The sequence below is a fragment of the Pararge aegeria genome, chromosome 9 (genome assembly GCF_905163445.1).
Source record: "Pararge aegeria chromosome 9, ilParAegt1.1, whole genome shotgun sequence".
NCBI classification, from domain to species: Eukaryota; Metazoa; Arthropoda; class Insecta; order Lepidoptera; family Nymphalidae; genus Pararge; species Pararge aegeria.
Genome location: NC_053188.1, coordinates 17,025,489 through 17,039,650, shown reverse-complemented (window position 1 = coordinate 17,039,650; position 14,162 = coordinate 17,025,489). Strand labels below are relative to the sequence as shown.

General features: G+C 38.1%; 1 protein-coding gene across 1 annotated transcript in view; it reads right to left on the bottom strand.

The window, feature by feature from the left end:
- Positions 1 to 14,162, bottom strand: part of LOC120626187 (alkylglycerol monooxygenase-like) — a 44,171-nt gene that overhangs the window by 4,717 nt on the left and 25,292 nt on the right. Inside the window, exons 3-8 of the mRNA XM_039893564.1 lie at positions 13,743 to 13,870; positions 5,751 to 5,902; positions 4,624 to 4,727; positions 3,093 to 3,255; positions 1,059 to 1,210; positions 20 to 154 (exon numbers count right to left, since the gene is read on the bottom strand). Coding sequence (XP_039749498.1) covers positions 20 to 154; positions 1,059 to 1,210; positions 3,093 to 3,255; positions 4,624 to 4,727; positions 5,751 to 5,902; positions 13,743 to 13,870 — 834 coding nt within the window. The remainder of the gene's footprint in view (positions 1 to 19; positions 155 to 1,058; positions 1,211 to 3,092; positions 3,256 to 4,623; positions 4,728 to 5,750; positions 5,903 to 13,742; positions 13,871 to 14,162) is intronic.

Genomic DNA, 14,162 nt, shown 5'->3' with positions numbered 1-14,162 from the left:
TGTTTCACATAACACTTACATCAATCTTCATGTCTTCATCTCCAAGTCGAGGAGTGCCTGGTTCCCAGCTGGGTCCCCAAACGATTGCCTTCAGCTTGTCGGTCCATGATTCAAGTCGAGAAAACTTCTGGATTACGTACCGCGTGTAGAACAACTGTTAAACAAATATAATTTCTAAGCGGCGCCAAAATAGGAGATAAGAGGTATTCAGTCAGGGACGTAATTCCTCGTTTCCACTATCGATGAACAAGGGAAAGCCTTATTGGTAACCCTTAGTCTAAGGAGATTCTAATGCTTCAGTATACCTAGGCATCGCGTAAATCGAACGATTTAGGCGATGTCTAAAGAAACGTTTCACCAACTATTATGTGATAACTGTTGGTGAACGTTTTATGTATGCTTAAGAATCTCCTTAGTTTAGGCGTTACTTATTTAGATATTGCCTTGTCCGTCGTTAGTTAAAACAGCCAATAGACACCCAATTCATCTACTATTTATCATCAATCAATTTTATTAGCCCAGTGGACTTCGGCTTCACTTTCGGGGGACCGAGTTCGAATCACAGCACCTCTAACTTTTCTAAGTTATGTGCGTTTTAAGCTTTTAAAGTTAAATTTGATTCAAGGGTGAAGGAAAACATCGCGAAGAAACCGGCATGTTTGAAAGGAAATAAACAAAAAAATATATACTGCGATAATACCCCTCTAAGTAAGCGTAGCTTGTGTTATGGGTACTAAGATGACTGCTGAATGTTTTATTATGAATAATATACATAAATACTTATAATATTAATATACAGATAAACATCCAGGTGCTGAAAAACACTCATGTTCATCACAAAAACATTTTCCAGTAGTGGGAATCGAACCCACGGCCTTGGACTCAGAAAGCAGGGTCGCTGCCACTGCGCCAATCGGACTTCATAATGGAAAGTTCTCCATAATTTTCTCAAAAGTTTGTGGAGTCCACCAATCCACCAGTCCATTGGGTCAGCGTGGTTTACTATGACCTTATACCCTTTCTTATCGTAAATAAAAATTTCATGTATTTTAACATACCTGTAGGTAAGCCGGGTTGAAAGACGGCTGGTTGTATATAAGCCCGTACACGATTTCAATCTTGTCTGTTTCTGGTCTGAATGTGCCGAAGAGACGGTCCCAGATGATGAGGACTCCGCCGTAGTTGACATCCAAGCAATACTTGTTACTGCCTGTAACAAGAAACAATATTGTTTGTTTGAATTTTTCGTTGCACAGACAAATTTAATAAAATGTAAATAAATAAATTAATGTACTACAACTATACACACGTCGCCATCTAGCACAAAAGTAAGCGTAGCTTGTGTTATGGGTACTAATATGACTGATGAATATTTTTATTGAAAAATATAAATAAATATTTATAATATATACATATAAACACCCAGACACTGAAATACATTCATGTTCATCACACTAACATTTTCCAATTGTGGGAATCGAACCCACGGTCCTGGACTCAGAAAGCAGGGTTGCTGCCCACAGCGCCAATCGTCCATCGAATGTAAAGAGACACAAACACAAAAGAAACTTAATCTAGACATTAAGGCGTACAAAGGCAGCCTTATCGCTAAAGCGATCTCTTCCAGGCGAATTAAATTCCCAAATTTCTCCTGCCCGGGATCGAACCCGGGACCCCCCACTTCAATCCACAGTGCTCAGTAAACAACATGTAAATTAAAATCTAAATAATACTTCAAAATTTAAAATGCATATAAAAATTTTCGGAACCGACAGGATTTGAACCTGCGGCTCTCGGGCAATCGCGGCCTGAGTGCTTTCACCAATTAAGCTACGGCTCTCCTACCGTCGCTGCCGAAAATTAGTATATGCCTTTCACATCAGTCTTATAGCGACTGTAGCGTCATCTAGTAGGAAACGTTGCAGTTTCGATCTACTTTTTCAAAGGTCCATATTACAATGAGACAGAGATGACACATTGCTTTCTTATATTTTTATAATAGGAGAACCGTAGCTTAATTGGTGAAAGCGCTCAGGCCGCGATTGCCCAAAAGTCGCAGGTTCAAATCCTGTCGGTTCCGAAAATTTTTATACGCATTTTAAATTTATAAAATTGATAATTCCTCCAAGTGTAAGTAAAAACACTAATAAAAAATTATAAAAATACTTCAAAAGCTTTAGAGGTATATTATTTACCTACTGTCTCTGAGACTTATCTGTGAAACCTTAGTTTTTACTGAAAGGAATCAGATACAGCCCTGCAAAAGTAAAATCAAGTGCCTGTCTCTTTTAAATACGCGTCGCGTAGCGTAGGTAGTGTGCACGTGTCGTTCTAAGGGAATATGCAATACAGCTCTCAAATGGATATATTTTACTAGTAACACGTACCAAGTACGGCTTGAGTAGATAGAATTACAAGTAACATTTGCATTTGACTCCTGAGACATTTTTCTACGCTTGGCTCGCCTTTTATTCCGAACATCTTTGTTTATTTATTCTCTTTCTATTCTTTGATCGAAACTAAATACATCAACTTTGTATTTTGCTCTCGTTACGTTGTTTTGAATGCCGTGCTTAACTTTTACATACTTATTATAGTTATAGATTACTAGCGTACCCGCCCGCTTCGCCGGGCTAGATTTAAACTTACATCATTAAATTTTTAATTTAAATCTTATAATATATTACATACTTTATTTCTCTCCGTATTCATTCTCTTCTATTCTCTTCTCGAGCGGGTGAAGATCATTATCTACACCCATGTACACACAACAATAGAATATCATCTTAGTAAATAAAAGCTGTATTTGACAGTTTGACAGTTCAAAAATAGAAGTGCTCTGATCGTCACCAAACTTTACAGGTTTACTCGCTAGGTCAATCCGGAGATTCCCTGAAAGTTTCATTGAAATCGGTCCAGCCGTTTCGGAGCCTATACGGAACATACCCACACACTTTCTCTTTTATAAACATATAGATTTCCAAAGCTCGAACTCGGTCTCCACGAAAGGAAAACCGAATCCTTACCCACTAGGCTATCACCGCTCTACCAGATAGTTATAATAGGCGGAATTTAAGCTGATTGTGACTCACCATGATGCACCCTATGGTGACTGGGAGTGTTAAGGATGTACTCCAGTGGCCCGAGGCTCTTGATGGACTCTGTGTGGATCCAGAACATGTAGAGGTAACTGAACTGGTGGTGCATCACGAACTGCGCCGGTGGTATCGCTAGTGCCAGTGGGAGGTAGAAGATCTGTGGGGACAAGACAAAATAAATTACACCTTTAAAAAAAAACTTCGCAGGGTATACCAGGCAAATATAAGCATAGCGATAGTACTAATCTTTAAGTAACATTCATTTTATATAATCATTCAAAAACAAACAAACAAAACAAAAGACTAAGACTAAGGAATATTTTTATATCATTATAATACATTATAATGAATAACTATTTCAAGATTGAACCCCATAGCTTTCATAGTTTGTTCTCACTCTTTTTAATCCTAAGGATGCGTGGCAGAGATCGCCTAAGCGATAAGGCCCCCTTTTGTATTCTACTCCAGTCCTTGTGTTTCTCTCTATTCGTCCTTTCTTTTCCTAACTGCATATATAGTTTTTTTTATATTCGTTATCAATCACCATTCATGATATCAGTAGCACTTCAGCTAGCTGACGTTCACTGCTGAAGATTTCCCTACCTTTTATCCCTTCCTGGTATTTGAATATTAAATATTTAAAATTAACCTATTACCGGCCCAGTACAAGGTACCGGTTGACTCTCTGAATGAAAAGGGTGTAGGCTGTAGTACGCCACGTTGACCAAGTGCGTATTGTGAGTATTCACACGCTTTTGTGAACGAGTACGTAGAATTCTCAGGCATGTTATTGAGAAAATTATTGAGAGTTCTCAGGCATGTTATTGAGAACATTATGGAGAGTTCTCAGGCATGTTATTGAGAATATTATGGAGAGTTCTCAGGCATGTAGGTTTTCTCACAATGATATAATATAACTTTGAAAAGATAGAGTGTCGAAAGCTCGAACTCGATCCTCACTTGAGCCGAAGTCCTAACCAACGGCTATCTTCGCTCCTTATCTGAACTTCAAAATAATGAATAATTTGAAAAAAAATATTCATTGATTCGATTGTATCAGTTTTACGAAATTATTTCTTGGATTCAGAATATTATTAATTAATTCAATGCTATTTACATCTCAGAGAAATATTACATTATTATTAATTAAAGAACAGTAATTAAAAAACTTTGTCTCATTAGAGATTCTTTTCTGATATTATTTGTAATTAATTATATTTACAAGTTTACCATGTTATTTTAAAAATGTAAAGAATACTTTTACCTCTCATATTTTCTAATAAACAATTTCAAAGTAATTACAGAACAATGATATTCCATTGTTCTAAGATCGGCATGACCGTTAACTAAATCATCGTTAATTCCACATTAACGTCTTAAGTAAACAGTAACGAGAGTTCTGAGATTATAATTTCAAAGAGAATCCGAATCGTCTTAGAGATAGAGTCTGAATACGCTACTAAAGAATTATTATAATTATCGATAGCTCGCGCTAAGTTATGCTAGAAAAATTCAATTCACTTACGAAGCCACACCAGCCCTGGAGAACTGACTGCCTGATGCCCACACCCATGTTGAAGTCTTCAGATGTGTGGTGCACTTGATGTTGGGCCCACAGGATGTGGACTTCTGTTGAAGAAAGTTTAACTTTATCACAAAAAAATTAACCACAGACAAACGGTCATCTCTCAAAAACAGAAGGGGTTAGAACGTAGTCCGCCTTGATGGACAAGTACGTATCAGTAGTCTTCACATTCCTTTGAGAATATTATAATAAACTCTATACGCATGCAGGTTTACCCGCAAAACTAGTGATTTTTAATAATTGGTTAATTTTTACTTTTTGGTTTTGTCTGATTAGAGGTTTTGCAAGCTCATAGGGAGTAACCTGTTAGCAGTGGCGTGCTTTGGGTTCCTTACCAGGGTATGCATACTGCAGGAAAATTGAATATAACGGCTTAAATTCTCCTCCTATACGGGTTATATATCAATTTTAGGGTATGCAGTGCTTTTGTGCATGTATGAAGTGCACGCCACTGCCTGTTAGGGAGTATGGTAATCATACCCCTAATCGGTTTATACGCGACATCGCACCGGAACACTAAATCGCTTAGCGGCACGTCTTCGTCGGTAGGGTGCAAACTAGCCTTCGCCAAAGCCAGACCAGACCAGACCGGAGAAAATTCAGAAATTATAATTTCCTAACTTGCTCCTGCCGGGGATCGAACCCGGGACGTCCTACTTAAATTCACAGCGGTCACCGTTGCGCCAGGGAAGTCGTCGAAAAACTTGTAGTTGAATATACCCTGACCACCTGATCAACAAGGTAACTGTATCGAAGGTTGAGGTTGTGATACTTGTTTATTGTTTATTGTTATTAGGTACACAAAACAGGTAATAACTAAAAGTAGATATAAATATAAGTAATAACAAGTTTTGTTCTAAGCTACAACCCAAAGTATGTGTACACAACTTGGAATTAAATTAAACAGAAAGTAAAGATAAAATTAAAGTTGAAACAAAAAAAATACACTTAAATAATAATATATATATTATTTCCCTAAAGATTATGTGGAATAGTGCTTAATAATTTGATTTTTAAAAATATTTATCCTTTTGTTAAAATAATAATGATACAATAATGGGTCTTACCATGACAAGCTCTATGCATCCAGTAGTAACAGAAGTCGACCCCCAAAGCCGCGGCGTACCACGTCACAGGGTTGTTCCAAGGCAGGTCGACTATTCTGAAGTTTGCGTATATCCAGGTGTACAAATATGACTCCGCTCCGCGCCAGATTAACCTGAGGAAAGTTAAACCCATGAAAATTACCTATTTTTTTTAATCTTTATCATCATATAAGCCCATTGCCAGCCTACAGGCAGTGGCGGACATTGAGGGTATGCACAGGGTATGCAGGTGATGTAAAATAAAGAAAATCTCCAGTACGAGTTATAAAAAACTTAAGGATATGCATTGTAAGTGTTTTAAAAAGCCTACCTGAAAAGATCACAAACATTGAGTTAGCTTTTATTTTAAAAATCCTTACCCTACCCTACTAATATTATAAATGTCAATGTAAGTTTGTTTGTTACGCTTTCAAGCAAAAACTACTTAACCGATCCTCATGAAACTTTGTACACATATTCTTGAAAGTGTTAGAAGTAATATAGGATACATTTTATCCCGACATTAAGCTCGGTTCCTTTGGGAGAGGGGATGAAAGTGTTTGACGATTTTACACCATAACTCCAACAAATTATAATCGATTTAAATAATTATTTTTGTATTATAGAGGTAATATGTGTTGTTTGTATAGATCTGATGATTGGAGATAGAGGACAGAACTCCTCAGCGGACAGCAGCAAACCCCTAATTTAATCTAAGCGAACTGAAAACTTTTAATTTCTTTAGAACTACAACTAAATTGAATGCCACATCAAAAAACAAAATCAAACGCAGACGAAGTCACGGGCAATAGCTAGTAAATAATAAATAAATTAATTTACTACGTCAATACACACATCGCCATCTAGCCCCATAGTAAGCGTAGCTTGTGTTATCGGTACTAAGATGACTGATGAATACTTTTATGAATAATACACATAACTACTTATAAGACACTGAAAAACATTCATGCTCATCACACAAACATTTACCAGTAGTGGGAATCGAACCCACGGCCATGGACTCAGAAAGCAGGGTCGCTGCCCACTGCACCAGTCAGCCGAAAAAATTGAGCATCAGTTCCTGCAACGTGCCGCCCTGTGTGTCCATCAATCTGAGGCGTAGTTGTGAAGCTAAATGTGCCTGTAATTACACGGCCACCCACGCCCTTCAGACCGGAACACAGCATTGCAACAATGCTATTTAGCGGCAGAAATAAGCATGGGGGTAGTACTTTTCTTTAGCGTTAGATTTACTAAACCGCAATTCTGTTACTATCGGGTTTATGATGCAAACAATTAATCAGTTTATCGAGGATTTTTCGGATAGAAGTTTAGATATAGGTGTTACAGGAGTGGAATGTGAGATGACGTCTCATAAAAGTGAGAAGAAGGAGAAGAGTGATGTGCCGATTTAATTTAAGGCGGAGTAAGGCCAAGAAGAAGAAAAGAAGAACAGATAAAGTTACTCAAAGAGTTTTTAAGTCGATTGTTGATGTTATAAATGCGAGAGTCGTTTGTCTTTCACGCGGGAACTTTCAAATTTATCACATTTGTAGTAATACCGGGATACAGTAAACTCCAGTGAAGAACATTTACAGCAAGATATAATAAAATGCACAGAGTTTATAGTTAAGACTCCGACCTCAATCTAGCACTGAGAGCAAAGGCATCTTTCCAGGTAATTGTTAGGCATTTAACATGCCGCTCAAGAAAGTAAAATACTCTTTCTATTTTCTTTTTTTATTTATTCGCTTTTTATTCGTAGTTACTTCTTATTTTTGTAGCTATAACTAAAGTACACTCAACTTGAACCATTGATATGAATAATATAGTTACAAAAACAGACCTACTCGACGCTTGAGAAATTCTTTGAAGGCGATTTGAAATAACGAGTATTTGTTTCAATATTTTTTTAAACCTTTTGTTTTTGTGGTTATGATTAAATCATTTTAATTTTTTACTATGTCGTAGAAAGTAGCTACATGAAATAAATAATAAAATTTATTTTATAACAAACGGACAAAATTATACGTATTAAAACTGTATGAAAATTCGGTAAACTTGGAATAAATAAGTTTTAATTTGCAAATACAATGATAAAAGATTCATGGAACCGACCAACCCATCCATGCATCTAAAAGTAGCTCGAGTCTTTGCGCAAGACTAAAGCGTTTACATTTTGCATGTTTAACAAATCACCAAATTCTCTATTTGTGTGACATGTGACAGCAAAAAAAACATATTTGCCCTTTTAAATGACTACTAATTATGCCACTACAAGATAGCCCTAGACTTTAATCTCACCTGGTAGTAAGTGATGATACAGTCTCAGATGCTAGCGGGCTAACCTGTTAGGGATTATGGTAGCCACACTAAATCGCTTAGCGGCACGGCTATGTCGGTAGGGTGTCAACTAGCCACGGCCAAAGGCTCCCACCAAATCAGACCAGAGAAAATTGAGAAATTATACATATATTAATATTAAATAATTGGGTAGTTTTTTCAGATATTTCTTTTTATACTATCTGTAATGTACTTAATAAAACGACGGACTATCGCAGAATGGTTTATTGGTAGAACAACATAATGAAGTGCGGGCTAATTATTAAACTACCTACATTACACTGCTCTTCTCCAAATTTAACTATTGGATTTACATAAAAGCCAATAAAAAAAAACTAAATATTTACATCACTTAATTAATTACAATTTCATCATCTTTTTGACCCGCGGTCTTAATGCCATACGAAGAGGACTATTCGTATTGGGAATCGCTTGAGAAGGTGAAGGTGCCTTTACTAGCTGATTTTCTGTATCTGTTACAGGAGACGAACCGACAACAGAATTATCGAAACTTTTGAACGCTTCATCATTCATCTCTCTTTCTCCCGAGTTTTCATTATCCACCATGCCTGTTAAAGTATACCTAGATTTTTTATAATTTTTGTCAAGTATTTGATCAACGTGTCTTCTACTAGTACGACTGTCATCGTCTGTTTTGACAACATAGGAGACGGGACCGGTTCTATCCAACACTACACCTTCCTTCCATTTTACTAAATTATTATTATAGTTCCGGACCAGAACCCGGTCTCCAGTGCTCATTTCTCGCAATGAGCCACCGCGACGTTCTTCTTGACTTGATTGTTTATCGCGAATGACATCTCTGGTATTCGGTCGTAAAAGATCTAACCTGCCGCGTAACCTGTGTCCCAAAAGTGCCACGGAGGGTTCTTTTTGAGTGGTACAATGTTCTGTATTTCTATATGTAAATAAAAATGTACATAACGCTTTTTCTAAATTCACGTTTTCGATTATAGCCTTCTTTAATACTAGCTTTACAGTTTTAACAACGTTTTCAGCTGCACCGTTACTCGATGGATGATATGGGGCGACTAATATTCGCTTGATTCCATTCTTATTCAAATAATGTAAGTATTCGGATGAAGAAAATGGTGGACCATTGTCGCTCACAATGACCTTGCATAGACCGAACCGGGCAAATATTTTGCGCAGGCAAGATATAACGGTAGCTGCCGAAGTATTTGGCACTGGTTCCACTTCCAACCATTTGGAATGAGCATCTAAAATAACTAAATAATATTTATTACGAAACGGACCTAAAAAGTCAACATTCAACCGCGACCAAGGCTCCACCGGTCACTCCCACGAGTGCAGCGGCGCGGGCGGCGGCTGTGCGCGCAGCGCGGCGCATGCGGTGCACTCGCGACACACGCGCTCAATATCGGCGTCCAAGCCGCTCCACCACAGATAGTTCCGAGCCAGCTGTTTCATTTTAACAACGCCTATATGCCCGGAATGTAATTCGTCTAACACAGCGGAGTGCAAACTGGCAGGGATAATTACTCTATATCCCCAAACCAAGCATCCCTGTTCTAAAAAAATATTTTCCCGCCTTAAATGATATTGTTTGTAACGATCCGATTCAATTTGTTCGGGCCATCCGAACTTAACATACCCTACAATTTTGTTTAAAATAGTGTCTTTAGCAGTTTGATATTTAATTTCGTGAAACGTTATAGGCAATTTGTCCTCTATAAAAAATAAATAACTATTATTTCCGTTATTATTACTTGAAACGATACTTTGACGATTAACGTTTTCTTCTAAAGGCAAACGAGACAACGCATCTGCGAAACAGTTTCTAGCCGAAGAAATAAATTCGATGTCAAAGTTGTACGCAGCTAAGCGAACTGCATATCTCTGTAAACGGCTAGCCGCCGTTTGCGGAATACCTTTGTTTTTACCAAAGATATAGCTTAAAGCCTTATGATCGCTGCGCAAAATGAAATGCCGACCAAACAGATACTTATCATGCCTGCTGACTCCAAACATTATGGCTAAGGCTTCTTTATCTAGCTGCGAATAATTACGCTCGGCCTCATTAAGAGTACGCGAGGCGCAACTGATAAGACGTTCCGATCCGTCGGAGTAGCGGTGCGTGAGAACCGCGCCGAGTCCATACGCGCTACTGTCCACCGACAACAGCAACGGTAACTTGGGATCGTAGTGTGCTAGCACAGGCGAACTACTGAGAATGTTTTTAACTCTTTTGAAGGCACTTTCACATTCGCAACTCCAATACCATTTTACATTTTTCTTTAGTAAATCGTATAAAGGTTTTAATACAGAACTCATGTTAACACAAAATTTATTGTAAAAGTTAACGAGACCAATAAAACTTTTTAATTGCGTTACGTCTTTCGGTGATGGCGCCGAAACAATAGCTTTTATCTTATTTGCATCAGTGTGTAGACCCTTTTTATCAATTTTGTATCCTAAGTATGTTACACTGTCCTTAAAGAATTCACATTTAGACCAATTTACTCGCAACCCGGCCTCTTTTAATCGGGCTAAAACGGCACGTAAATTTTTACAATGAGTCTCTCTGTCTTTGCCAGTCACACAAATATCGTCCTGAAAAGCTACAGTAGAGGATAAGCCACACAGAGTTTTTCGATCAACTTTTCAAAATACTCAGGAACACATTTTATTCCAAAAGGTACTCGCTTGTAAACGAAGGTGCCTATGTGTGTAGTTATAGCGGTCATGGGTTGCGAGTCCTCCGTTAATAACACTTGCTGATAGGCGTGGGACAAGTCTAATTTAGAAAACTGTTCGCCTCCCCCAAGGGTAGCAAATATATCTTCAATTTGTGGAAGAGGATAATGAAAATCTTTTAATAGCGGATTAATAGTGACCTTAAAGTCTCCACAAATACGAATGCCTCCATTTTTTTTTATTATAGGACCAATAGGCGTACCGTAATCAGAACGGTCTACCTTATAAATGACGTCATCTCGCTGCAACCGCTCCAACTCGCGCTCGACCGGCGCGCGAAGTGCGAGGGGAAGCGGGCGCGATTTAACGAAAATTGGAGTCTTGTCAGCTAAATGCAACTGCATTCGAGTTTTAAAAGTCCCAAGCCCATCAGCGAAAACCTCGGGAAATTCTTTCCTTAATAATTCTATAGTATTATCATTTTCGCATCTTTCGGATAAATTATGGCAATTTGTGATATCGATTTGTAAAATTCTTATCCAGGCACGGCCTAGTAAAGGAGGGCCGCCGTTTTCAACAACATACAACGGTAATTTATACAAACGATTTTTACATTGTACATTTACCATAATATATCCGAGAGGTTCAATAACACTACCTGTGTAAGATCTTAACCTTAAATTTTTATGTTGTAAACAAACGCTAGAAAAATGATTATCATAAAAATGCTTTGAAATTACAGAGATCTTACTACCAGTATCTATTTCAAATTTAACTACAGACTTTTCTACGTTTAATTTGATATAATACGGGCCGTCATTACCCTCGCAAATTATATTATAAAAATCTAAAACACTGTCATCGGAATCATTAAAAAACAACTGACCTTTTGTGTTTTTCTGTATAACCGCATCACTACACTTATCAACATTACCGCACACGACCTTCAGGTGGCCCCTCTGCCCACACGAATCACAGCTGTAGAACTTGTAGCGGCACCGGGACGGCGGATGCCCGCTGCGCCCGCAACGCCAGCAGCCGCGCCGTGAGCCCTCGAGGCTCAGCGCACCGGCCCTGGCCGCCGCGTCTGCCTGCAAGCCACCCGCTCCCTCGCGCCGTTCCATGCGCCCACGCTCCGCGCGCGCTGGTGAGGATCTGATGCGATGCAGCCCTTCCGAGATGGCGCTGGAACTCGCCCCGGACGCTGCCTCCGCTGCATGTCTCTCCGCTGCCTCAAGCGCCAATGCGAGTTCTATTGCTCGCTTATAATCGATGTTCCGCTCGGCAAACAATCGTGACCTCATATCTTCACTTTGAAGGCCAGAAACAAACTGGTCTCTCAAATTTACCTCCAAAGAATCCCGAAAATTGCAATGTTTGGCGAGATGTTTTAGACTTTTCAAATAATCACTCACTATCTCCCCTTGCCTTTGCTTCCTTTGCCGGAACATATGTCTCTCTGCGATCTCCGACCTTTGTGGCTCCAAGTGGTCTTTGACAATCTTCACTAATTGTTCAAACTTCTTGTCTTCCGGTAAATCCGGGGAACACAAGTCGCACATCAATTCGTAACATGCAATGCCGACATGTGTTACCAACGTGGCCACGTGTAAATCTTCACTGATGTTATTTAACGCAATAAATTGCTTCACCCGACGACAATATGCATCCCAGTTGTGGGAACTAACGTCAAAAGGCTCGATTTTACCAAAAGGCATGATTTTAATTAAAATAACCGACTGCGCCAAAATGTAATGTACTTAATAAAACGACGGACTATCGCAGAATGGTTTATTGGTAGAACAACATAATGAAGTGCGGGCTAATTATTAAACTACCTACATTACACTATCTACGTAGCATTATTCTAAATCAATAGCCACTCCTAGCGAGCTCATATTTCAAAAGAGCCTGTTAATACGCCCACTTGAGATGAACTTTATTTGGAATTGTATTCAAACGTTTTTGTTCTTCATTATAAAGTCTGAATAAAGTTTCTTGCTATAGATTTTATTGCCATGTTCCTCTCAAGTTACGTACCTATTTAATGTTCTTAGTATTTCCCAAAGTATTACTTTCTCATTCAATTATACTTTTGAGTAGGCCGACAGATTTCTGATTTGCGTGAGTTACTTCGTTAGAAATTTCCAAGGAACGTAACGTCAAAATTAAATACAACAAGCAGTTATTCGCGACTTCATCCCCGTGCGTGCTGTGCGTGCATGTGTGTGTGTATGTGTGCGCGTACTTCTGTTTTGCCGTATGCTGAAGTGTAAAATAGTCTCGATCATGCCCCGTGCAGTAAACTTTCAAGCAATTCGGAATAATTGCTAAGAAACCAGTTGTCTTTTTTAAATTATACTCTTTGTATATTCACCTGGCTATGAAACGCCTTTAAAAATCCGTACAAAACATATGCAATTATTTGTAAAATGTGCTTTTGTTTTTTGTAGTAGTTTGTTAACACTTGAAATAATTGTTTATTTTACTGGTATTTTTGTATCCTTTTATTTTATTTACAACTTTATTTAATGAATATTTTGATATTTGTGTGCAATGACTTCTTCTTCTTAAAAAAATGACCTTTAAAGCCACTACAGATTTAAAATAGTATATAACTGGTATCCGTGATCCCTTGTAGTTTACTTTATGCTAAGCAATTATTTATGAATTTACGTAATTTTGTCTTTTATTGAAGGTAGATAAAAAAACAATCCTATGTAAACCAAATGCAATGACACCTGTGAAAAGTAATATGCCTATTATAAGAAACACGCAGTCAAGAAACGCCAGTAAAATACGTCGTACATAAATATACCCATTTAAGAAGCACCAGTTTTTATTTAAAGTGTAATGGTAGATATTACTAAGCATATTACTTTCAACATTGTTGTATTCCTGTGCAATAAAGCTATAAGAAAAAACAGGTGCGTAAAACGTGTCGTCCCTCACCTGCCACATTCCTGGAATATTCCATGAGATATGCTCGTAATTCCATCGTTGAGTCGAATGCCTTTCTTGCCCTCCAACCGCAGTACTATGTGCTCGATGATCATGAATATTAAGAAGTATGGGTACGACTGCAACAAAGAGAAAATTTGCATGAATGGAATTCATTCCAGAATTTGATGAATTATTCTGGCTACTTGATTATGTCTGTGCAAGTACTTGCTGTTAGCAGGATGAGAGCACCTAGAAACTATATGCCTGAGGGACTCCCCAGTGATGACACGCTCGACATATGTCTAGAGTGCCATCTTTCATAATGTGTTTCCGGTGTGATGACTTCGTAATAAAATATTATTATTATTTGGTAAAGATGTTCCAAAATAAAAATGTCCTATTTAGTTATCCTTAATTTATGGTAAGCGG